The sequence below is a fragment of the Heliangelus exortis genome, chromosome 27 (genome assembly GCF_036169615.1).
Source record: "Heliangelus exortis chromosome 27, bHelExo1.hap1, whole genome shotgun sequence".
NCBI classification, from domain to species: Eukaryota; Metazoa; Chordata; class Aves; order Apodiformes; family Trochilidae; genus Heliangelus; species Heliangelus exortis.
This window is the reverse complement of record NC_092448.1, coordinates 3195843-3218920: the sequence shown is the minus strand read 5'-3', so window position 1 is coordinate 3218920 and position 23078 is coordinate 3195843. Positions and strand designations below refer to the sequence as shown.

General features: G+C 66.8%; 4 protein-coding genes across 5 annotated transcripts; 3 read left to right on the top strand and 1 right to left on the bottom strand.

The window, feature by feature from the left end:
* Positions 1 to 20: 20 nt before the first annotated feature.
* On the bottom strand, positions 21 to 5174 carry DCST2 (DC-STAMP domain containing 2). Of its 2 annotated transcripts, XM_071727170.1 has the most exons (15): positions 4661 to 5173; positions 4408 to 4578; positions 4219 to 4320; positions 3933 to 4127; positions 3765 to 3830; positions 3292 to 3505; positions 2535 to 2692; positions 2296 to 2460; positions 1999 to 2166; positions 1820 to 1920; positions 1611 to 1741; positions 1374 to 1489; positions 634 to 727; positions 299 to 523; positions 21 to 201 (listed from the first exon to the last, which is right to left on the bottom strand). In XM_071727170.1, exons 1-15 carry the CDS (start codon positions 5085 to 5087, stop codon positions 105 to 107), a joined length of 2430 nt encoding a protein of 809 aa, XP_071583271.1. In that variant the 5' UTR covers positions 5088 to 5173; the 3' UTR covers positions 21 to 104. The 2 variants fall into 2 exon arrangements, with proteins under 2 accessions (XP_071583271.1, XP_071583272.1); XM_071727171.1 differs by lacking the exon at positions 4408 to 4578 and having other exon boundaries at positions 4661 to 5174.
* A 25-nt stretch (positions 5175 to 5199) lies between these two features.
* Positions 5200 to 8850, top strand: DCST1 (DC-STAMP domain containing 1). The gene is made up of 16 exons (XM_071727173.1): positions 5200 to 5258; positions 5335 to 5460; positions 5538 to 5612; positions 5697 to 5825; positions 5906 to 6045; positions 6139 to 6310; positions 6454 to 6597; positions 6748 to 6869; positions 6968 to 7125; positions 7261 to 7360; positions 7469 to 7564; positions 7634 to 7760; positions 7877 to 7993; positions 8080 to 8222; positions 8382 to 8496; positions 8582 to 8850. Exons 2-16 carry the CDS (start codon positions 5349 to 5351, stop codon positions 8812 to 8814), a joined length of 1983 nt encoding a protein of 660 aa, XP_071583274.1. The 5' UTR covers positions 5200 to 5258; positions 5335 to 5348; the 3' UTR covers positions 8815 to 8850.
* Positions 8851 to 9173: 323 nt separating this feature from the next.
* Positions 9174 to 17335, top strand: ADAM15 (ADAM metallopeptidase domain 15). The gene is made up of 25 exons (XM_071726952.1): positions 9174 to 9438; positions 10141 to 10244; positions 10868 to 10944; positions 11579 to 11657; positions 11762 to 11838; positions 11913 to 12093; positions 12188 to 12250; positions 12336 to 12404; positions 12492 to 12661; positions 12738 to 12822; positions 12893 to 13041; positions 13122 to 13299; positions 13474 to 13566; positions 13675 to 13870; positions 13944 to 14052; positions 14146 to 14290; positions 14356 to 14433; positions 14505 to 14616; positions 14722 to 14860; positions 15308 to 15361; positions 15624 to 15729; positions 16145 to 16213; positions 16420 to 16485; positions 16574 to 16695; positions 17185 to 17335. The coding sequence occupies exons 1-25, from the start codon at positions 9348 to 9350 to the stop codon at positions 17225 to 17227; spliced, it is 2655 nt and encodes an 884-aa protein (XP_071583053.1). The 5' UTR covers positions 9174 to 9347; the 3' UTR covers positions 17228 to 17335.
* A 993-nt stretch (positions 17336 to 18328) lies between these two features.
* EFNA4 (ephrin A4) lies at positions 18329 to 22724 on the top strand. Its single transcript, XM_071726954.1, has 6 exons — positions 18329 to 18462; positions 20663 to 20955; positions 21685 to 21753; positions 21912 to 21971; positions 22057 to 22307; positions 22391 to 22724. The coding sequence occupies exons 1-5, from the start codon at positions 18353 to 18355 to the stop codon at positions 22143 to 22145; spliced, it is 621 nt and encodes a 206-aa protein (XP_071583055.1). The 5' UTR covers positions 18329 to 18352; the 3' UTR covers positions 22146 to 22307; positions 22391 to 22724.
* The last annotated feature ends 354 nt before the right edge of the window (positions 22725 to 23078 follow it).

Here is a 23078-nt window from a genome sequence, read left to right as displayed (position 1 = left end):
CCCCCTCTCCACTGGTTCCCAGCTGCTACTGCGCTGCTCCGGCCACGTCCCCGGATCGTGTCCCCGTGTCCCCTCCACCGCGTTGCACCCTCCTGGCGTCACCATCACCCAGTCCGGTCCGTGCTGCTGGGGGGCTGCTGGGCCATCACCTCCTCCAGCTCACTGCTGCTCTCCGGCTCCTCCTGGTACCCAAAATCCCGGCTTCGGGGGGGGGGGGGAAGCACAGAACGCTCTCAGTGCCTGTCACCCTCAGCGCTGGGGGAGTCACTGTCACCCCCCGCATTGTCACAGCCCTCACCTGGAGAGCGAGCTGTCCGTGCTGCCTTTGTCGCTCTCCCCGGCCGCCTCCTCCACCAGCTGGGTTCGCAGCTGGGCCATCATCTCGGGGGGCAACCTGCGCCCACCCCCCTGGCCCCCTGCCACCTCCCGGATCCTCTGCTGCAGCAAACGCCCTCGCTCCTGGCCCTGCAGCGCCTGCACCGCCCCCAGCCACAGCCGCACCGTCTCCTCGTCGCTGGAGTCCCTGCGTGGACAGGGGGTGTATTTTTTTGGGGGGGGGTTAATTAGGTTGCAGACACACCCCCCCCCCGATGTGGTCTCTCTGCACACTTCTCCCCCCCCCCCCTTGCTCACATCTCCTCATCCTTGAGTTCCTCGTAGCTCAGGGGGCCCATGCAGATGGCACAGATGTCATTCAGGGTTTCGTGGCACTCGCTGCAGTAAAGCCCTGAGAGAAAAAAAAAAAAAAAAAAAAAGGTTTGTAAGAAGAGGGTGGGGGAGACCTTAGAGCACCTTCCAGTGCCTGAAGGGGCTCCAGGAAAGCTGGGGAGGGACTTGGGACAAGGGCCTGGAGGGATGGGATGAGAGGGAATGGCTTTGAACTGGAAGGCTCGGGAGGGAAGATGGAGAGGAGAAATTGGGGAGAAATTCTTTGGGGTGAGGGTGCTGAGCCCCAGGTTGCCCCCAGAAGCTGTGGCTGCCCCATCCCTGGAATTGTTGGGGGTTTGGATGGGGTTTGGAGCAACCTGGGCTGGTGGGAGGTGTCCCTGTGCATGGCAGGGGATGGCACAGGATGTGCTTTAAGGTCCAGTCCAACCCAACCTATCCTAAGATTCTGTGATATGATTTTGAACGATTTTGAGGCGTCTCCACAATTTCACAGAATCCCAGCCTGGAGCAGTTCCAGGGATTGGGCAGCCACAGCTCCTCGAGGCTCACCACCCTCACACCAAAGAATTTCTCCCTCAGATCTCCTCTTAATTGCCCTCTTGCAGATGGAAACCCTTCCCTCTCATCCCATCTCTCCAGGCCTTTATCCAAAGCTCCTCTCCAACTTTCCTGAAGCCTCTGCGAGTACCAGGGGGCTCTCCTACCTTTACACCCAGGTGTGATACAAGCAGTTAAGTCTGTCTGCTCCTGCATCCCACAGGCCAGGCAGCGTTTCTGCTGGATTCCCAAGAGCCGAGCAAGCCAGGCAAAGCCAGGCAGCCTGCAGGCAAGGAGATGCTCCATGGGGGAAACACCATCCCCGGCGTGTAGGCTTGGCCTTGCCCCCATAAATGAGGTGCTAGCTGCCTTTGGGATGTCACCGTGGATGCATCCCACCGTACCTGGCGGTGAGGTATTGGAGGAATTTGTTCTGCCCGGTGTCACCCGTGTTCTCGGTGACAGCTTTGCGCAGGGCACGCGCCAGCCCCGCCCGCCGCGCCAGGATGGCACGGTGGAGGAAGACGGTGCGCTCCTAGCCGGGTGGGGATGAGGAGGGGAGTGGGTGAAGGCTGCCAAAAGGGGCGTGGAGATGGGTGTGGGGGCTTTTTACCTGCTCACGGGACGGGTAGTAGACGGCACACACCACCCGGCGCAGGCGTGCGGCGTGGGTGCCGAAAACGGCGATGAAGATGCAGGTGCCGTAGAGGAGTCCTGGTGGGAATAAGGACGAGTGGCTCAACCCAAGCCACCTAGCACCCTAAGGCTGAGACCCTCTCCCCCTCCAGTCACCCATGTTGAGGTAGGTGCCGTAGTCAGGCTCCACGGGCTGGAGGCGGCAGCGCTGGGAGATCACTGAGATGTTGCCACGCTGCAGGGCATCGAAGGCAGAGACCACGTCCCGGAAGATCTCGCTGGTGTAACCCGTCCCATTGATGCTGATACCCAGCACTTCTGGGGCTGTGGGATGAACAGTCCAGTCCTGGGGGCACACATCACCCAGCCAGAAAAGTACCCAAGGGTGCTGCCTCCACCATGGTGGGAGCTGCTCTGGTGTGGTGGGTGTCATTCTGGCGTGGTTCTGCTCACCCCTGGCGACAATCTCCCCTTGCAGGTGGTGCTGGACTAGGTCGAGCAGCCAGAAGAGGCTGTAGTCAGCCAGGATGATGCAGATCCCCAGCAACATGTGACGCAGAACCCCCACCAGCTGCAGCCCATACCGGCGCTGCTCCTGCCGTGACAGCCACATCCCGGCTGGACAAGGACAGGGACAGTGGTGAGACCACGCTGGGACACCCCAGGCTCCCCACCGTGGGGCTTCTGCTGACCTGGGAGGATGTAGCGACCACTCTCCCAGCTGGAGAGGGGCAGAACTGTGGGTCTGCCCTGCTCTGCACAGCGCAGATCCAGCTCCAGGAAGCGTTGGGTGATGTACACGTTGTCAAAAGTATCGTCCCGGAGGTACTGGTGACGGTACTGCAGTGCCCTGGGGACACAGGCACAGAGCTGTTCTGCTTGGAGAAGATCAACCCTTCCCCCATCCCTGCCAAGGCCACCATGTCCCCTCAGCACCACATCTCCAGGGCTCTGAAACCCCTCCAGGGATGATGGGGACTCCAGCCCTGCCCTGGGCAGCCTGGGCCAGGCCCTGACAACCCTTTCCAGGGAGAAGTCGTCCCCCTAAACCTCCCCTGGCACAACTTGAGGCCAAAAGTTCCTCTTGTCCCTTCCCTTGTTCCTTGGGAGCAGAGCCCGAGCCCCCTGGCTCCAACCTCCTCTCAGGGGGTTGCAGAGAGCCACAAGGTCTCCCCTCAGCCTCCTCTGCTCCAGGATCAGCACCCCCAGGGGCCTCAGCTGCTCCTCACAACTTCTCCAGCCCCTTCTCCATGTTCTCCAGCCCCTTCCCCAGCTCCATTGCTCTTCTCTGGCCACACTCCAGCCTCTCAATATCCGTCTGGTCCTGAGGGGCCCAGAACTGACCCCAGGATTGGAGGTGCAGCCTCAGCAGTGCCCAGCACAGGGTGAGACAAGGCACCAGGTCCCCATCCCCATGGGAGGACCAGAGCCAGCACCCAGCCCACTCACCTGAGGTATATGTAAACGATGGCAAAGAAGGAGAAATGTGTGAAGAGTGCCAGGATGTTGTAGATGGGCTCCAGGCTCAGCCTCACGCTCTCCATGATGTCCAAGGCCACCTCTCCCAGGCTCTTGCTGGCGTTGAGGTTGACATCGAAGCGGTGGACGGCCGTGATGTTGAACTCAAACTCCCGGCGGACGTGGTCCAGTCTGTCCTTAAGGGCTGTGGGGGTGACAAAGGGACAGCCACGGGATGAGGGGGAAGAGTTTCCAGCTGCAAGAGGGGAGATGGAGATGAAATCTGAAGGAGAAATTCTTCGGGGTGGGACTGGATGAGCTTTAAGGAGTCTTCCAACTGAAACCACTCCGTGGTTTGATGACAAGGCGGTGTTGGGGGTGGGGGTGACAGCTGGGATGGGGCAGAAGGGGGGGCAGGGAAGGACCTGACCCCTGACATTCCCCCGTAGCACCAGGATACTCACGGTCTACCGTCTTCCTCCTCAGGTATTCCTGGATGTAGTGTGGGATGATGCAGAACAGGTAGCCAACTATAAAGAGGGTTGAGGTCATTCCCGTGGTGGCTCTCCCACCACAGGGGTCCTCTGTGCCACCTCTCCCCCCCCAGCCAAAGGGAAGCGACCACCCCACACCGTTGGCCAATCCACAGAGGCCCTGGAAAGCGGGGATGATGTAGCAGAGGAAGAAGAAGACGGGGATGGTCTCCATGCACTTGTCGTAGGCTTCGGTGAAGAGGCGCTGGCAGCGCTGGTACGGCTTCCCCAGCTCCGCGTTGCACTCGAAGCCCACGTTCTGCAGCCACATCCAGACATTATGCAGGGCTTGGGCTGCGGGGGTGGGGGGGGAGAGGGAGAAGGCGTTGAGTTGCCACGGGGTGCTGAATCTGGGGATACACCCCCTCCGGATCCCCCCGCTCACCCACGTGGCCGACGGAGTCCATTATGGAGCGGAAGAACTTGCGGACGTGGTCGCCGACCACTTTGGCTTTCTGGGAGATCTCCTTGATTTTGTTCAGCATGTCTGCGGAGAAGGGGGGAGCCCTGAGGGTAGCTCAGGTCTGAGAGGGTCCCCCTGGTTCCAGCCTACCCCCCTCCGTCCCCCGCTCACTCAGCAGTGGCTCCTGGGCCCGGTGCATCCTCTCGGCTGTCTGGTTGAGGGCCAGCTCGGCCCCGCACGACAGCGACTGGGCGGACTGGGAGAAGTTGTACAGGATGTTGGTGCAGGGGCCCTGCACGGCTATACCCAGTGCCAGCAGCAGCATCAGTGCCTTCCCTTCCTCTGCAGGGGACAGGAGGGTCCTGAGGCTCAGCGGGGCCCCGGCAAACCCCAGCTGGTGGCAGCAGGGCCGATGGTTACTCACTGGTGAAGACGTGGGGCAGTGACAGCAGCACAGTCACCCGCACCCGGATGGAGAAGGCCATGCCCAGCCCCAGCGCTGCACCCAGCCCAATGGTGGTGACCAGGCAGTATTTGATGTTGTGGCCCTGGGCCAGCAGCACCAGAGCCCCGTACAGGCTGGCCAGGATCATGCCCAGAATGAAGCCACCAGCACTGCGGAGCAGTTTTTCCACCTCAGACATCTCTGTCTTGACCACTCGGGGTTTTTTGACCCCAGAGCTGGGGGGGTCTGGGTCCTGCCCCTTGCCCTCAGGTTTGTCCAGCTCTGGGTCCAGCTCCATGATGGGCAATCCCAGGCTCCTGGTACTCTCCAGGCACAGGAGAATGAGTGGTTCACAATGTTCTGGTTCCACAGGAGTGTCCCACCACTCTGGGTTCCAGGAGAACATCTCACTGTTGGGAGTTCCAAGGGACCATCCTGCTGTCTCTAGGGACGAGCTGCAGAGCCATGGAGCCAGCAGTGGCCCCGGACCATGAGCCCTCGGCTGGGACAAAGGCCCCGGACCATGAGCCCTCGGCTGGGACAAAGGCACCCAGGAGGCAGAAACCACCCAACTCAAGTGAGGTCCCCCCACCCTGGCACTGGGGCTGCCCGTGGGCAGGGGATAGGCAGAGCTGACTCCTCCCTGCCCCCAGCCCTGAAGCGGGTGATGGTCTCGCTGCTGCCCACCCCGTGCAGCCGGTTCCTCTGGAGCCCGCCCGACCAGTACCGCAGGATCAAACTCTTACTGGGCACCAGCGTTGGGATCCTTCTCGGTCTGGGTGAGTGTGTCCTGATGCCAGGCACAGCGGGGTGCAGTGGCACCAGGGGGCTCAGGGGGCAACGACGGATGTTTCAGGGCTCTGCAAGCTCCTCGTTGTTCCTCTGAACATCCCGGAGATGCTCAAGGCGCAGATCTCCTGCGGGGTGGCAGGTGAGGGCCAGGAACCAGGGTGACAGAAGGGTGACAGAGGGGCTTCGTGGTGGGCTCGTGGGGACAGCTCTGTGCTCCCTGCAGCGGTGACAGCCTTGGGCTGGGCCACCTCCCCCCACTTTCGCTGCGCCAGCCTGCTCCTGGGCCCCAAATTCCTGGGCAAGGAGGGACGGGTCTTCGTCCTTTCCTTCGTCCTCGCTGCCATCTACAACGGTAAGCATCCCCATCTCCCCCTCTGGGGGGCGGGGGGGTCCCCCGAGAGCCGGTGGGCTGTGAGGAACAGGGTGTTCCAGGGCCCGTGGCCAACGTCTGGCACAACCTGGGGGAGGTGACGCGCTCGATGGGCTGCGTGACGGAGCTGCAGATCAACCACAGCCGCCAGCTCTGGCGCATGTCCACGGCCCCCCTGCGCAGGGCCATGGAGGACATGGCGGTGAGGCAGGGGGCTGCGGGGGGCTTGGGGAGGAGGGGGGGGAGGTGAGGAGGGTGCCCAGGTTGAGCCTGTGTGCATCTGCCCCCGGGGCAGAGGAGCGGGCAGAAGCTGAACTCCGAGTCGCAGAGCATCTCACGGTCCTTCATGGGGCTGAATGAAGAGGTGGCCAGCGAGGCGGGCTACGAGCTGGCCCAGGACACGGACCTCGAGAAAGCTGCCAGCACCCAGCAGCGTTTTGAGAAGAAAACCAAAATGCGCTGTACCTGTGAGCAGGGCGGGGGGGGGATAGCAGCACAGGGCGGGAGGGGACAGGGATGCCACAGCCACCCCACCCTGGCCTGGCAGTGCAGCCCAGGGGGTGGGTGGGGGGCAGCAAAGGGCTCCTTCTCCCCCCCTCCTTCCCCTCAGATCTGATCGAGCTGGGCATGCAGCGCTGCCGGGACTGGTTCAACAGGAAACACGAGGACTGCATGAATGCCGTGTATGTTCCCATCATCAACAACCTCCTGTGCCTGCCCATGACGTTCAAGTTCCTCTGCCACATTGTCAAGCGTGGGTGACACAGCCCTCCCTCAGCTCTCTCCTGCCCTCCCTCTGTAGGGAGGTTCCAGCTCTGCCCCTCAGGACACAGCCATAGCCTGTGCCAGGGCAATGCCCAGGGGTCCTGGCTCTGCTGGCACTGTCCCCTCTCTGTCCCCACAGTGATACAGGGCTGGTGCTTGGATAGGATCCCTGTGGAAGGCAACTTTGGGAAGATGTACGACATGGTGAATGATTCCGTCGGCAACCTCAGGCACCAATTCACTGCCAGAGTCCACTCCCAGGTGGGTCCCTGTGTCCCCTCCAGGCAGGGCTGGGTTGGGGACCACACTCTTTTTGACCCCAGAGCTGGGGTCCCAAGGATCACCCCTCTCTGCTGCAGAGGATGCACCAGGAGATGCTGATGGGCATCAACGTGTCAGCGAAGCAGCTGGTGGAGGAGGTGGCCGAGAACCTGAGGCATCAAGGTGCCCACCTCGACCGGGCCTTCACCATCTTCCGCATGGTGCTCTCCTGCACCTTCCTCCTCGTCTTCTTCTCGTGAGCCTCGGGGGACCCCTGGGCTAAGGGGTGGGGGCCTGGTTGGCAGCAGGTCTGAGGGGGCGTGAAGACAAGGCAGGGGGGCCTGGGTGTTGCAGATGCTCTTTTACTCCCTGGACCCCAACTTCTTGCCAGGGCTTTCTCCTACACCAAGAAGTACTGCAAGGACATCTGCTTTGACAACCTCTACGTCACCACCTACTTCCGCCAAATCGACGCTCGCCGCAGAAAGCAGGTGAGGAAGGGGGAGAAGAAGGGGTGGAGGATGAATCCCCCCACCTCCCCATCCCTGGCAGGGGTCCCGGGGGCTGTGCTGAGCTACCCTCCACTCTCCTTGCCCCAGCACAAGCGGACGCTGCTGCCCCTGCGCCGGGCAGAGGTCTCGGGTGTCATCTTCCCGTGCCGCCTGACCATGCAGTCAGCTGAGATGAAGAACATGGTGAGGGGCTGGGGGGACTAAGGGGATCAGGGCTGGGGGGGAGCCTGTAGCAAACCCTGCTCCTCACAGGTGGTGGAGCTCCTGGAGTGCATCCCGCCCCTCCTCCTCCTCCTCCTCGCCTGTGGCCTGGACCACACGCTCTTCACCATGCTCAGCATCATCCAGAAGCACTCCTTCGTCCAGTACTCCTACCACAGTGAGCCACCAGCCCCACTGCACTAGGGGGCAACCCCCAGTCCCCCTTGCGGCAAAGCCAGGTGTCCCCACAACACCCTCACGGCCCCCTCACATCCCCCCATCACGCAGGCAGAGGCAGCCACCACTTGGCCGTGCACGTGACAGGGAACTCGCTGATGGCTCAGCTCCTGCGCAGCACCATTGGGGCCCTCAACACCTCCTCTAACACCCTTCTGGAGACATCCAACTTTGGTCAGCTCCCCTCCAGGGGACGGGACACCCCCTATTCGCTCCACAGCTTGAAACCCAGGGTTCAAGCGCTGCTGCTTTGTCCCCAGTATGCCTGCCAGAGCCCCGAGGCATGACCAGGCAGCAGTACCTGGGCAGCTGCCTGCCCCTCAGCTTGCTGGTGCTGCTCTGCCTGGCCCAGGTCTACACGTACCGCCTGCGCCGCGCCATCGCCGCCTACTACTTCCCCAAGGTAAGCGGTGGCACCAGACAAGGACAACGGCACGACCCAACCGGGCAGTTTTTCAGGAGGGTTTGGCAGCTCCGGTCACCCCGAGGACCCTGCGATACCCCACCCGGGGCAATTTTTGGGGTGGGCTGATGGCCTTGCTCAACCTTCACGGTCTTTCAGCGGGAGAAGAAGAGGGTTCTCTACCTCTACAACAAACTGCTGCAGCAGAGGTGCAGCTTCATCCAGCGGCAGCAGAAGCTCATTGCCCGGCGGGGCACGGCAGCCCCCAACACTGGTGAGCGGGGTCGGGACCCCCCATCCCAGGCCTGGTCCCCTCTTTATGGGATGTGGAGCCCCACTGAGTCCTCTTCCCACCGCAGGGGGTGTCGGTGCTGGAGAGTGGTGCTGCCTAGCGCTGGCCGTGGCTGCGGCGTTGGAAGCGCCACAACTGCGTGGTGTGTGGGGCCCCCGAGACATCCCGGTTCCAACCTGTGGTGCTCGGTTCTGTGGACCGTGCTGGAGGGAGGTCGGTGGTGTGTGCCTGGTCTGCAGACCCAGGGACAGTGACCTCTCCGAGAGCAGCAGCGAGGAGGAGAGGGGGTACGCGGCCTGAGGGCCCCCCAATAAAAGTTGTGACCCCTTGTGAAAAGCGTGGAGCCTGGGGGAGGAGGTGAGGGGGGGTTAAGGCGGGGGATTGTGGGGTGCTGAATGCGGGGGGATTATGGGTGGAGAAGGTCGAGTGTCGGGGGCGATGTGGGCGGGGGTCTCCACTGCACCGGGATCTGAGGTCAGGAGGCTCCGATGGGTGGAAGGATGAGGGCGGAGGTCCCGCTCGCAGCAGCAGCAGCACCAGCACCGCCTCCCGGCTCGGGACAGGCGGTCCCACCTCCGGCGCACAGACGGAACCACCCCCGGGGCGCGGCTGCTCTGTTGCCGGGGGTCAGGGGGGGGCTGCGGGAGGGACCGGGGGAGGGCGGGGCCGTCCCGGCACGGGGGGCCGGGCAGGAAGTTCCTCCCCGGGCCGGGCCCGCGGTGCCGGTGCCGGTGCCATGCGCGGCGAGAGCGGCGCGGGGGGCGGCCGCGGCGGGTCAGCTCGGGAACCGCTTGCCCGGGGCCGCCGGGCCCCGCTGGGGCTGCGGGGGGGCGATGGGGCCGCAGGTGATGGTGGCCACCGGGCTACTGTTCGCCACCGGGCTGCTGCTCGCCACCGACAGCGGGACCACCGACAGCGGCGCAGGTGAGTGGGGACTGGGGGTCCGTGTTCCCCCCCACCCGTGGGCATCCGTGTCCCCTCCTCCGGGAACATCGCGCGGGACCGGGGGGGGGCCTTGTGGAGGGAGGGTCGGGGGTCGGGCTCGGGACCTTCTCTTCCCTGGATGCTCCGTGTCCCCCGGGATGCTCCGTGTCACCCCGGAGTCCCCGTCTGTCCGGCTGCGTGATGGGACCGGAGCTCCCCGGGGTGGTGGAGCCGTGAGGAGGGGGAGTTAGGGGAGACCCCCGCCCCTCCAGCACTTCCCGGGCCCCCGGAGAACGGAGGGGTCCCCGGGAGAGCCTGAGGGGGGGGAATGAGGTTGGGGCTGCGGGACTCTTGAGTCAGTCGGGCCGGACCTCCCAGCCCCTCCCAGTCCCCGGCCTGGTTGTACTGGGCGGCGGGGCCGGGGCTGACGCAAGGCCTGGCCGGGGACCCCGGGCAGCCCAGCACGGGGGGGAGGATCGGGCACCCCCGTCCCCTGCTGCTTTCTCGGGGGCTGCAGCTGGGGGATGCTCGGGGCTTTGCCCTGGGGCACCCCGGGAGCTGCTGGGGTGAGTGTGGGGGCCCCCAGCCCTGCTCCCCATCCTGGACCCCCCCCCTGGCCCTTGGGAGTTGCACGGTGACAAGGGTGCTGGTGTGGTCAGGGCTGTGACAGAGCAGTGACAAGTGGCTCTGGGCCCCGTGCAGGTGACAGTTCATGGCAGAGCCATGTGGCATCGGGACACTCCTGGTACATCACCCCATGGGTCCTGCAGGACAACAGGACTCTCAGCCTGGCTGAGGCGACGCAGGTAACCCCCCACCTGCACCCCTGGGGGGTCTCACACCACACAGGGGCTCATGACAGTGGGGTGGGGGCTGCCTGACCCCTTCCCCATTCAGGACACCGGGCACCCAAGTCCCCTGGCTGCACTTCCCCAGGGATCTGAGCACGTAGAGCCTCTGGGTGCTCCAGGGGCAGTGGAGATGGGGCTCTTTTCCTTCCCCTCCTGAAGCTGGAGGCCATGTCTGGGTGGGGGTACCCACCCTGCACCCCACACTCCTCCCGGCCATGGCGGAAGGGCCCAGCCCGCCCCACGTTGGGAGTCTCTCCGGCGTTTCCGCCGCGCTACTCCAGGCAGGAAGCACAAGGGGTGGCGAACGGGGGGGGGGCCCGGCTCTGTCCGACCCCCCTGTCCCCAGTACAATGAGCCCAGGAGGGAGGGACGTTTCCTGCGGGGGCTGGGGCGGGCAGGGGATCCCTTCCGCACCCTCCCTCCGGGCACGTGCCAGGGCCAGACAGGTCCCTTGCCACCCCCGGCACCCCTCTGGGGGTCACGGCTTTGCAGAGGGTGTGCGGGGATGGGAGGGGGGCGTTCAGGGTCGGGACCCCTGTGGCAGGGGGGGTTCCTCCTGTAACTGGTGCCTGTGGCAGGGGGGGTTCCCCACCCGGCTGTGGGTCCTGCTGGAGGTGGAGGGGACACGACTGGTGGTGGAGCTGGAGCAAAACTGGTGAGTTAGTGGCTGACTGGGGTGAGCAGGGGTGGGGGTAGCCATGAACCGTGCAAGCAGGGTGGGGGTCCCATGGGCCCTGTCTCTATCCATGGTGCACAAAGGGGTTGGGGGGATGGGGGTCCCGTGGGCCCTGTCTCTATCCATGGTGCACAAAGGGGTTGGGGGGATGGGGGTCCTTCTCTCCAGCTGTGGTGCACATGGAAGGGGTGGTCCTTGTTCCCCTTCTCCATCATGGGGCAGGGGTCCCAGGGATCCTGGCTTCATCTGAGCTGCACCCACTGCAGGGTGGGGGCAGCAGGGTTCCTGGTTTTATCAGGGAGGGATGAGTTGGGGTCCCTGCTGCAAGGTGACAGTGGGGGGTTAGCTGGGGTCCCTGCTGTGGGGTGACAGTGGGGGGTTAGCTGGGGGTCCCTGCTGTGGGGTGACAGTGGGGGTTTAGCTGGGGGTCCCTGCTGCAGGGTGACAGAGGGGGGTTAGCTGGGGGTCCCTGCTGTGGGGTGACAGTGGGGGGTTAGCTGGGGGTCCCTGCTGTGGGGTGACAGTGGGGGGTTAGCTGGGGGTCCCTGCTGTGGGGTGACAGTGTGGGGTTAGCTGGGGGTCCCTGCTGTGGGGTGACACGTGCCTCTGGCAGGGAGCTGGTGCAGGGCACCGGGACACTGCTCTATTACCTGCCCAATGGCACACGGGTGACCCAAGAGGCCAGCCAGCAGGTAGGGTCCTGGCATGTTGTGTCCCCAAAAGCTGTTCCTGCACCCTGGGAAGGGGGGTGGGGGCCAATACCAGGCTGGCTCTTGAGTCTCCCTCTCTGCTGCAGGAGCATTGCTGCTACCAGGGGACAGTGCAGAGCTTCCCTGGCTCCTGGGCCAGTCTCTGTGCCTGTGCTGGACTCAGGTGAGCCCCCAGACCCAGTGGTCCCCCAGTCCAGCTCCCAGCATCTTGCTGATGCCTCTGCTCCCCTTCCCCAGCGGCCAACTCTGGCTGTCAGAGTCCAGGAGCTACAGGCTGGAGCCAGACACCAGCAGCCCCCTGGGGCACCACATCCTGCACCAGCTCTGGGGGGTCCGGCTGGCACCGCGGGCCTGCAGGCAGGACCCCCTGGACCCACCCCGAGCAGCAGATGAGACAAAGCCCCAAAGGCCACAGAGGGTAGGTCACCTGCAGGTTTTGCCCCTCTAGACACGGTCTCTTGCCAGGCCTTGACCCAAGAGGGTCCCCCCTGCCCTGACCCCTCCCTCCCCAGGGCAAGCGGGCAGCGGAGGAGCCGCGGTTCGTGGAGCTGGTGATGGTCGTGGACCACGCTGCAGTGAGTGTTGGGCGGGTGTCCCCAGTGCAGGGGCTGCCCTGCTCCCTCCACTAACCCTCCCTGACACCCCTCCCTGCACCCCCAGTTCCAGAATTACCCCAACCTGGACCGTGTCCGCACCCGGACCCTCGAAATCGCCAACCAGGTGGACGTGGTGAGTCCCAGCAGGCGTCTGTCCCGTCCCTGTGCTTGGCTCAGCTGTGCCGGGGTTCTCTGACCACCCCCTCTGTGTGCCCCCCAGTTCTTCCAGCCGCTGGGGGTGCGGGTGGCCCTGCTGGCAGTAGAGGTCTGGAGCGAGGGTGACAGGTTTGCCGTGGGTGGCTCTGCCAAGGCTGTCCTGGAGCGGTTCCTGCGCTGGCGCCAGCAGGACCTGCTGCCCCGCCTGCCCCACGACAATGCTCAGCTCCTCACGTGAGTGGGGGACAGGGGGCAGGGGACAACGTGTGCCACTGGCAGCCACCCCCAACCCCCCCTGCTCTCTCCCCAGGGGCACCCACTTTGACGATGTCTCGGTGGGGATGTCAGCTCAAGGCTCCATGTGTTCCCCGGCACGCTCCGGGGGGGTCAGCATGGTCAGTACCCCCCGTGTCCCCCCCCCATCCCCCTGCCACCTGCCCACCCTGAACCCTCCCTGTCCCCCAGGACCACTCGATCAGCACCATTGTCATGGCCTCCACCGTGGCCCATCAGCTGGGGCACAACCTGGGCATGCGGCACGATGGCACCGGGCGCTTCTGCCACTGCAGCGACCTCCAGCAGGACCGTGGCTGCATCATGGCATCACCCACGGGGTGAGGGCAGCAGGCAGGACTTGGGGGGGGCTGGTACCCAGACCCCTCCCCACCTCACCAACCCCTCTTTGGCTCCGCAGGCTGACACCCGGCTTGAGCTTCAGCAACTGCAGCCAGCAGGACCTGGAGCAGAGCCTGCAGCAGGGCCGGGGCTGGTGCCTCTCCAACATCCCTGAGCCTCGGGGCCTGGAGGGGAGTCCAAGCTGTGGGAATCGCTTCCTGGAGCAATATGAGAGCTGTGACTGCGGCCTCAGCCTGGTACGGGGGGCTGCGGGTGGGCTGGGATCACCCCTGGATCCCCTCCCCAGAGGAGAGGGGCCGTGGGATATGGCTCTGCCCTGGATATCCCATGGGATATCCCAGCCCTGCCGTGGGGCTGGCACGGGGGGGGATGCAGGTGCCACCTGCTCACCGCAGCCCCCCTGCCCTCAGGAGTGCACCGATCCCTGCTGTAACAGCAGCACCTGCCAGCTGGTTCCTGGGGCTGCCTGTGCCACCGGGGCTGCCTGCTGCCAGGACTGCCAGGTTCGTGGGGACGGGCAGCCGGCAGCGCCGGTGCTGCGGCCGCTTCCCAGGGAGCGTTGCTGAGGGGGTCCCTGCTCTCCTGACTCTGTCCCCACACGCTCCCCGCAGCTGCGCCCTGCTGGACACCCCTGCCGGGAGCCCCTGGGTGAGTGTGACCTGCCCGAGTTCTGCGATGGGGTCTCACCCCACTGCCCACCCGACACCTTCCTGCAGGACGGGCAGCCCTGCGCCGGCGGGCGGGCGCTCTGCTACGGCGGGGCCTGCGCCACTTACGAGGGACAGTGCCAGCAGCTGCTGGGGCCAGGTACGGCGGGGATGGGCAGGGGGAGGTCGAGGGCTGAGTTGGGGGTGCTGAGGGTCGCTGTGCCCCCCCGCAGGCGCCGGCCCTGTCAACAGCTCCTGCATGGCTGCCCTGAACGCCAACGGGGACGAACGCGGGCACTGCGGGCAGCTCCCCAATGGCTCCTACGTTGCCTGTGCCCAGCAGTGAGTGTCATGTCCCCCTCGCCGTGTCCCCAAAGCCATAACCCCCCTGCTCTGTGTCCCCCAACCCGGCTCCTGACCCCTGTGTCCCCGCAGGGATGCTGGCTGCGGGATGCTGCAGTGCCAGCGTGGCGCTGGGGACAGGCCAGAAGGGTCCTGCCAGGGGACCCTCCTGCCTGGGGACGAGGACGTCAGCGATGCCGCTATGGTGCTGCCTGGCACCGCCTGTGGCCCCGGGAAGGTGAGGAGAGGGCACTGGGAGAGGGGCCAGGGGTGAGCTGGTGCTGAGCCCCTGTCCCCTGGCAGGTCTGCCTCCAGCACCGCTGCCAGGACGTCTCCGCGCTGGGGGACCGGGAGTGCCGGAGCAAGTGCCACGGGCACGGGGTGAGTGCGGCGCTGGGGGAGCGGGTGCCTGGGGACCCACCGGGGGCTGAGCCGCGGTGTCACCCGCTCAGGTCTGCAACAACCACGGGCACTGCCACTGCCAGCGGGGATGGGCCCCCCCGACCTGCCAGAGCCCTGGGGTGGGGGGCAGCCAGGACAGCGGCCCCGCTGCCACCGAGCAAGGTGAGCACAGGGGGTGGGCGGCTGCTGCTGTGCCAAGAATGGGGCTTTGTGTGACCGGGGCCAGTGTGAGGGGCAGCGGGGGGGCTGACACGCTGCTCTCCGCAGGGGGGAGCACCCTGCCCACCGCCCTGGCACTGAGCACGCTGCTGGGGCTGGCGCTGGCCCTGGGGCTCTGCTGCACCCGCCGTGCCGGCCTGCAGAAGCACCTCTGCCAGCTCGGCAAGGGGACATCCTGCCGGTACAGGTAATCAGGGTGGGGGGCTCCTTGGGGAGGGGTCACACCCCTCTGCGTGTGCCACAGTGGGTGCCAGAGCTGCCTGCCTGCCCACGGGCACGCACACGCGTGTGGCGGGATGGAGGGGGCTGCATGTTCGTTTGCACGCGTGTCCCACGAGCGGCGTGCGTGTGTGTGTGTGTCCCCAAGCAGGTGACAATCAGTGTGTGTGTGTTTGTGTGTTTGTGCATCCCGCCCAGGCACAGGTAGCAGCCCCACGCATGTCTCGTCACCCCACGCCACCGTGGGTTCTTCCCCCATCACCGCGGTTCCTCTCCCCCCATCACCCCGGTTCCTGCCTCCGTGTCACCGTGGTTCCTCTCCCCGTGTCACCGTGGTTCCTGCTCCTCACTGCCTGCCCCCATAACGCCCCCCCAGCCCTGGGCTGAGCCCCCCCCCCCACTCTTTTCCCCACAGCGCTGAGACCCGGGTGCGATTCCTGGGTCCAGAAGCTGCAGCCGGATGGAGCGGGTAACGTCACTGCTGGAGCCTGGGTGTGGGGCTGTCCCTGAGCCATCCTGCTTCGCAAGGCCTCCGGTGCTGTGCTCTTCCCCTGGCAGTGCCCGCGGGGTGTGGGGCAGCCCCGGGGTGTGCGGTGTCGAATCCTCCGGTGCCGAGGGGTTCGTTTCACTTCTGGGCTTCTGCTGGTGTTGGTGTGGCTCGAGTCGCCGTGTGGGATTCCCCCGACCGAACCGGAGGAAGCTGGGCCTCATCCCGCCTCTCTCCCCTGCAGGATCTCACAGCCGGAGCCTCGGGTGGGCAGCCAGGACCCCCCCGCACGCCCACGACCCCCGCAGTGGCGTCGGGCCACGGAGCTGCAGGTCATGGGGAGCAACAAGGTGAGAGCAGGGGGGGGCTGGGGATGGAGGTGGTGCTGGGGAGGGGGACGCTGGTGAAGGGGATGCTGTCGCCGTGGTGACAGGCTCCGGTTGCCGTGGTACCAGGGTTTAGTCTGGCATCCCTGGGTACCAGCTCCGAGCCTCCCTCTGCGGGTGCTGAGCATCCCTGCTGGGGCCGTGTGGTTCCGCTCGGTGCCACGCCGGGACAGGAGCAGCCTGGCACAGCCCCGGCTCACACTTGGCACTCAGCTGCGCTGCTGAGGAATCGGTGCCTAGCTCGGGGCCGCAGCGCCCACCCGAGCTGCTCGGGGTGGGGGGGGTCTCAGCTTGGCGGTGGGAGGGGGGTCTCTGCATGCTGCACGGCTTGCCCTCTGCGGGGGCTGCATGGCGCCTGCCCCTCTCCCTCTCTCCGCAGCCGGCTGCCCTCGGCTTGGCCCGGCCCGATCCGCCCTCCCGGCCTCTCCCGCCGGACCCTCCACCCAAGGTAACGCCTGGGCTGGGGTGGGGGTCCCGGGCTGCACCCCCTCGGACCACCGGCCCCCCCCCCCCCCCTCGCGTGCCTGACTGCGCACCAGCACCACCGGCTGGGGCCCCCCCAAAAAACCCTCCCCTTCACCCCCTCAAGCTGCCGGTCCCCGAGCTGTCCTGCTGTCCCCCAGCTCTCTCACTGTCCCCGCTCTCTCTGCCTAGGCCCCCCCTTCGGACAGGCCACCCCCCCCCACACGCCCGCTGCCCGCGGACCCCCCGGGCTCTCAGGTAACGGCAGCAGCACCGGCGTGTGGGGCAGGACAGGGGGGTTCGCCCGTGCCGGAGTTTTGACACCCCCCCCCCCCTTCCCCTGCAGCCCCCAGGTCTGGCCAAGCCCCCCCCACCTCAGAGGCCGCTGCCCTTGGACCCCCCGGGACCTTCGCTCCCCCGCAGCGAGACCCCCCGTGGTCACCCTTATGTCACCGTGATCCCCTCCAGGTGAGTGTTTGGGGTGAGTGAGGGGCTGCAGGGGGTCGTGGTGGGATGTTTAGGGGTAGCAGGGGGAAAAGAGTGGGGTGCAGGCAAAGAGGGGGGTGGGGACAGAGCTGGGGGGCTGTGGGTGCCAAGCTGGGGCAGGGGGCTCGATGCTAATGGGGGGGGGGGTGTTATAAATGACCGAGGCTCATTACTCTGTTAATCGTTTCATTTAATGAATAAAATTGCAATAAGCAAAACAGCGCTGGGTGCGTGTGAGGGGAGCAGAGACAGAATATCGAGGCTTGGTCATTTTTAACAGGGGGGGTGATGGTTTATGGCAGATTGGGGGGGTCACAATGGGGTGCAAAGAGGGGGGTGTCACAGCAGGGCTGTTAGGGGTCAGTGCAGAGAGTGAGGGGCTGCAGGAGGCCAGGAGAGGGGGTTTACGAGTACAGCGCCATGATTCTGCATCCTGACCCAGACCCCATCACCACCCCCGTTCTCCCCCAGGCCGGCCCCCCCACCACCCATGGGTGCCCCGCCGGAGGCCTGAGCCCTGGGCCGGGACTGCCGCAGCGCTGGAGCCACGGGGAAGGCCTCGTCCCGGGCCTCGCCGCCCTCTTATCCCCCGCCGACGGCAATAAAGGGGCTGTGAGCTGCCTCCGCGCTGCCTCCGGTGACCCGGGGGGGAACGGGGAAGGGGGAAAGGGGGGGCCGGCGGCGCTTCCGAACTACAACTCCCAGCAGCACCCGCGCCCGCCGGAAGTTCCGCCCCTCCCCTGCCGGAAGTGGTTGTGGTCGTCAGCGCCCTCTGGCGGAGATCGCGGGCAGCGCCCCGAAGGGCACGTGGGCTCGGGCACGTGAGGGGCCACACGCGTGTGCAGGGTCACGTGTGGGTGTGGGGGGGACACACGTGTGTGCGGGGTCACGCGTGTGCGTGTGTGTGTGTGAGTGTGCGGGCACACACGTGTGTGCGTACAAGTCAGCCCACGTACAGGGAGACACGTGTGCACGAGCTGCCCCGTGGGCAGGGACACGTGTGTGCAAGGGACACACGTATGTGCAAGGGACACACGTGTGTGCGAGGACCGGCACCGCCCAACCCCTCGGTCCCGTCGCGCCTGCCCGGTGCCGGTGCTGCCCGGCCGGGGAGCAGCCCCTTTCGGTGCCGACCACGGGGCGGGAGTACTGGGCGGGTACCGGGGATGCCGGATTGGGGCGGGGCTGCCGGTACCGCGGAGGTACCGGGCGGGGCGGGATTCCCGGTCGATGCCCGGGGTGGCTGGTGCCGGTCCAAGACCTGGTCGGTGTGGGATGCTGGTCCCGGTGCCGATGGAGGGCGGAGGTACCGGTCGGTGTAGGGCTGCCGGTCCCGGTGACGATCCCGCCCCCCCAAGCGTTAATGGCACTCGGGAAAGTTGCCGGTGCCGGTGTCGGAGCCGGTCTCGCCCCCCCAAGCGTTAATGGTACTCGGGGAAGTTGCCGGTGCCGGTATCGGTCCCGGTGCCGGTCCTGCCCCGCAAGGGTTAATGGCACTCGGGGAAGTTGCCGGGCGCGGCGCGGCGCGGATTGGCCCGAAGTTGGCGGGGGCCGGGCCGTGCCGAGCCCCGCCGAGCCACCCCGGCCGCCCCCGCCCCCGCCGCCGCCCCCGGCCCGGTCCCGCCGCCCCGGCGGAGCGATGCGGCCCGCGCCGCTGCTCGGGCTCCTGCTCTGGGCGCCGCTGCTCTGGGCTCCGCAGCCGGTGCGCGGCCTCCGCCACGGCGTCCACTGGAACGGCAGCAACCCCAGGTACCGCCGCCCGCCCCGCCGCCTTTGTGCGTCCCGGGCCCGCCGAGCCCCGGGCCCCGCCGCCGGGAGGGTCTGGGCGGGGCGGAGCCGGCGGGCACCGAGCCACCGGGCAGCCCTGGTGCCACCGGGCGCTCCCGGGGCATACCGAGCCGGTGAGTACCCCCGGTGGTGCGAACCCCGCGCAGTACCGAGCCACCAGGTGGTACCGAGTCACCGGGCATCCCCCGGTGGTACCGAGACAACACCGGCCGTCTGCGGCGGCACCGAGCCGGTGAGGACCCCGGTGGTGCTGAGCCCCGAGCAGTATCGAGCCACCGGGCACTCCCGGTGGTACCGAGCTGCAGGGTAGTGGTGAGTACCCCTGGGGCGTACCGAGCCACCGGGCACACCCCCCGCCCCTCCCCGCCGTTACCGGGCCGGTGAGTACCCCTAGTGATGCTGAGCCCCATAGCGGTACCAAGCCGGTGAGCCCCTCCGGCTGGTACCAAAGCCACCCCCAGAGGCACCGAGCCCCGGGTGGTACCGTGCCACCGGGCATCCCCAGGCGACACCAAGGTAACGATTCCCCCCGTGGTGCTGAGCCCCGGGCATCCCGGGAGGCACCGAGCCCCAGGCACTACGGAGCCATCAGGCATCCCCTGTGGCACCGAGGCACCAGGCACTGCCGGTGACACCGAGCCCCGGGGGGTGTGAGGCAGGTGAGTACCCCCAGGTGACACTGAGCTCCGGGTGGCACCGAGCCGGTGGGCAGCCCAGTGGCACTCTGTCTGTCCCTGGTGGCACCGAGCTGGTGGCACCGTGCCACAGGTGGCACGGAGCTGGTGGGCAGCCTGGTGGGGGTGTGTCCCTGGTGGCACCGAGCTGGTGGGTAGCCCGCTGGCACTGGGGGTCCCTGGTGGCATCAACCCCGTGGTGGTGCCAAATCCCTGGTGGCACCAACCTGCCCCCTGTCCTGCTGGACTTGGGGCTCGTGGGGCAACCCCGAGCTGCCTGCAGCCCGTGGGCACCAAACCTGGGGTCACCCTGGGGGGCATCAAGCTCGTGGGTGGCACTGCCAGGCCCTCGTGTCCCCATGGTGATGTCCCCGCTGGTGGGGGCTGTCGGGCACAGCCCCTGCCCGGCCGGAGGTGCTGCCCCCCGGGCTCTGCCCCCACCGCTGGGCCGGTGGCCGGCCCCATCCCCCCACCGGCCTCCTCCATTTTAGGCATTTTCCAGCTCGGGGCTGCCGAGGTGGAACCCACCGCCCGGGAATGCGCCGGGAATGGGGGTTTGATCCCACCGCCCGGTCCCGCAGCCCCCGGCCCTGCCCGGCCTCGTCGTTCGTCTCTGAGCCCTGGGGTCCCTCCACCGGGATCCCCAGCCCAGATGGGGAGCGCCGGGTTCCGCGATGGAGGCACCGGGAACCGGGCCTGGGGTGGGCAGGGCACCGGGGCAGAGGCGGGGGCTGGAGATGGCCGGGGTCCCCCGCCACCCCCCCCCCTCTGGGTCGGGGTCCCTGTGCCAGCTTGGCAACCCCTTCCCCTCCGCGGCGCTGCCAGGGGGGGGATGCGGTCGGGAGGGGCCTGAGGGACTCTGGTTCACCGGGTGTGCAGGGGCAAGTGTGTGCACACATATGATTGTGCACACCTGTGTGTATGCTGTGTGCGCACAATGAGAGTGCGTGCACATACATGTGTGCACACGAGTGTGTATGCACACAGAGTGTGTGTGCATGCACAGAGGATGTGCGCACACGTTTATGTGTGCACACAGAGGGCGTGTGCACACGTATGTGTGTGTTTGTGTGCACACAGAGGGTGTGTGCACATTCGTGTGCGTGTGCACGTGTTTGTGTCGGTGCCTGCAGAGGTGGCTGTTCCCCCCTGGCCTGGCTGGGCCCCCTCCCCTGCCTGCCCGGCTGGCAGAGCCCCCTGCCCCCTGCCCCAGCAGCCGTGCAGACCCCTGCCGGGGTGTCAGTGCTGATCAGCTCTGGGGGCGGTGAGGCGGGTGCCGGAGCCGGGGGGCTTTGTGCTCCCCCTGCCCGCGGCTCTCCGGCACATTCAGCTCCAGTGGCCTGCGGCTAATCCGAGCTGACGCCCGGTTGTGTGGCACAGCCGGGTGTCCGGCGGCCGTTTTGGCCAACGCGGGGCCACCCGCTCTGCCGGGGCGGGGGGACGGTGGGACCCCCGTCATCCACTCCCCGGCTCGCCCTGCCCGGCAGGTTCCTGCGGGACGATTACTCCATCGAGGTGGCCATCAATGACTACCTGGACATCTACTGCCCACACTACGAGGGGGCTGTGCCCGCCGGGCGGGCAGAGACCTTCACGCTCTTCATGGTGGACCGGGAGGGGTACCGCGGCTGCTACGAGACCCCCGGTGCCTTCAAGCGCTGGGAGTGCAACCGGCCCTGGGCACCCTTTGGGCCCGTCCGATTCTCCGAGAAGATCCAGCGCTTCACCCCCTTCTCGCTGGGCTTCGAGTTCCAGCCCGGGGAGACCTACTACTACATCTGTGAGTGTCTGGGGGGGCAGCGGGAGGGGTGGGGGGCACTGGGGGTCTGGGTGCAACCGGGATTTGGGGGGGCGGAGGGGGATTGGTGTGCAACAGCGGTTTGGGTACAACAGGGATTGTGGGGGGCAGAGGGGATCGGGGTGCAGCGGGGGGTTGGGGGAGCAGGGGGAGGGGTGGGGGCACTGGGGGTTTGGTGCAGCTGGGATTGGGGGGGCAGAGGGGTTTGGGGATGCACCAGGGGTCTGGGTGCAGTTGGGGTTGGGGGGGCAGAGGGGATTGGGGTGAACAGGGAGATCAGGATGCCCCTGGAGGTGAGGATGTAATCAGAGTAGGGGTGCATGGGGGAATCGGGGTGCCGCGGGGTGGGGGCTCGAAGTTTTTGGTGCCTGGTGGGTGTTGTTGGGGTGTCCCAGAGAGGGGGTGCCCCGGGGGCTCTGTATGCCTCAGACTAGAGGTTGGGGGGGGGTAGGAGTGCCTGGGGTCAGGGTGTGGGGGTGCCCTGGGGCGTGCACGAGGGCATCTGGATGCCTTCGGGGTGCCGAGGTGGGGGATGCGGGGCGGTCGGGGTGGGTGTGTCCGGGTGGGGGTGCGGGGGGTGCCGCCACCCCTCCCGCCAGCAGGGGGCATCCCAGGCCCGGCCCTGGTCCCGCCGTCGCGGGGTCCGGTCGCGATCCCGAGGGTCCGGTCGCGATCCCGGGGGGGCGCCGCTGATGTGTCCCCTCTGCCCAGCTGTCCCCACCCCCGAGAGCACCGGGCGCTGCCTGAAGCTGCGAGTCTCTGTCTGCTGCAGAGGCACCAGTGAGTCCGGCTGCGGGGGGTGACTGCACCCCAAAAGTCTGGGGCTCTCCCTCCCCTGCTGGGTCCCTGCTAAGGGAGTACTGGTTTGCACTGGGGCCTCGGGGGGACACCGTGTCCCCCAGGGAGCAAGTCCCTGACACCGTTGGTGTTTCTTTCAGCGCCAGAGCCGGTGACAGAGGTTCCCAACTCGCAGCCCCATGGGCGTGGGGGGCCAGAGGGTGAGTGTGGGATGGGCGGGGGGGCCAGGATCTGGCAGGGGGCTGGGGGTCAGCTCACCCTGATTCCCTCCTTCTGCCCTGGCAGACGCGGTGCCTGCCCGAGGCATCACAGCCCCTCTGCAGCCCCGTGCCCCGTGCCTGGTGCTTGTGCTCCTCACCCTGCTCTGGATCTGACCCTCGGCACCGCCCGGGGTGGGGGGAACAGGCTCCGCTGCCTCCCCACCTGCTCCCACACTTCCTCCACTGCCACCCCCTCCCATGGGGCAGCCCCAGGTCAGAACTCACCCACCGGACCGCCACATAGCCAAGCTGGGGCCGAGAGCTTGGGGCTGGAAGGTGAGGGGGCTCTGGGGCGGTGGGTGCCCCCGGGGGGGCTGTTTTCCCCCTTGTAGCCCCTAAGTGGGTTCTCTCCTTCCCAGGGACCTGGCTCCCCAACCGGCGTCACCGCACACTGGCCCTGGGGCTGGGCTCCCCGTAGCTCAGCGGGCACCCTCTCTGTCCCGGGACCGTCACCTCATCTCGTGCCTTCCTCCATGATGGACTCCCTGCCCCAGGGGACCCCGGGGGACACCCAGGCCCTGGAGCAGGGCCCCTCCGCTGCCTTGTCCTCCGGCGAGGACACACCGATCTGTCTTCTGGGAAGACGCTCTCCTCCATGTGCCCTCACCTTCTCCGTGTGCCGTCACCGGCCCTGCCGTTTGGTTTTAATCCCTGGTAGTGACTGAGCCAAGCAATACAGTGTTTGCAAGATCACTGTGCAGCCCCCACCCCTCTATCCCCTCGCGCTGCCCCTGGGCCCTTCCTGCCTGCACCCACCCACCCTGAGTCTCTGTCCCCACAGGGGTGATGCTGGGGTGTGGGGTGGTGTCTGTGGGGGGGGTGGGCAGCTGCTCCCCGTGGGGGGGGGGTCCCTGCACTTCTCCCCAGAAGCTGTAAGGCCACCGGGGGTTTAATTGCAGTGATTTGATATTGAGACGTTGGCTCATGTCACAGGGAGAGCTTTAATTACAGCCGAGCTGCCTTCAATTAGCACCTGGCAGTGAGACCCAGAGCCGGCCACAGGCGCCAAGGGGCGAGGGGGTGCTGGGGTGGGGGGTCCCTCACCCA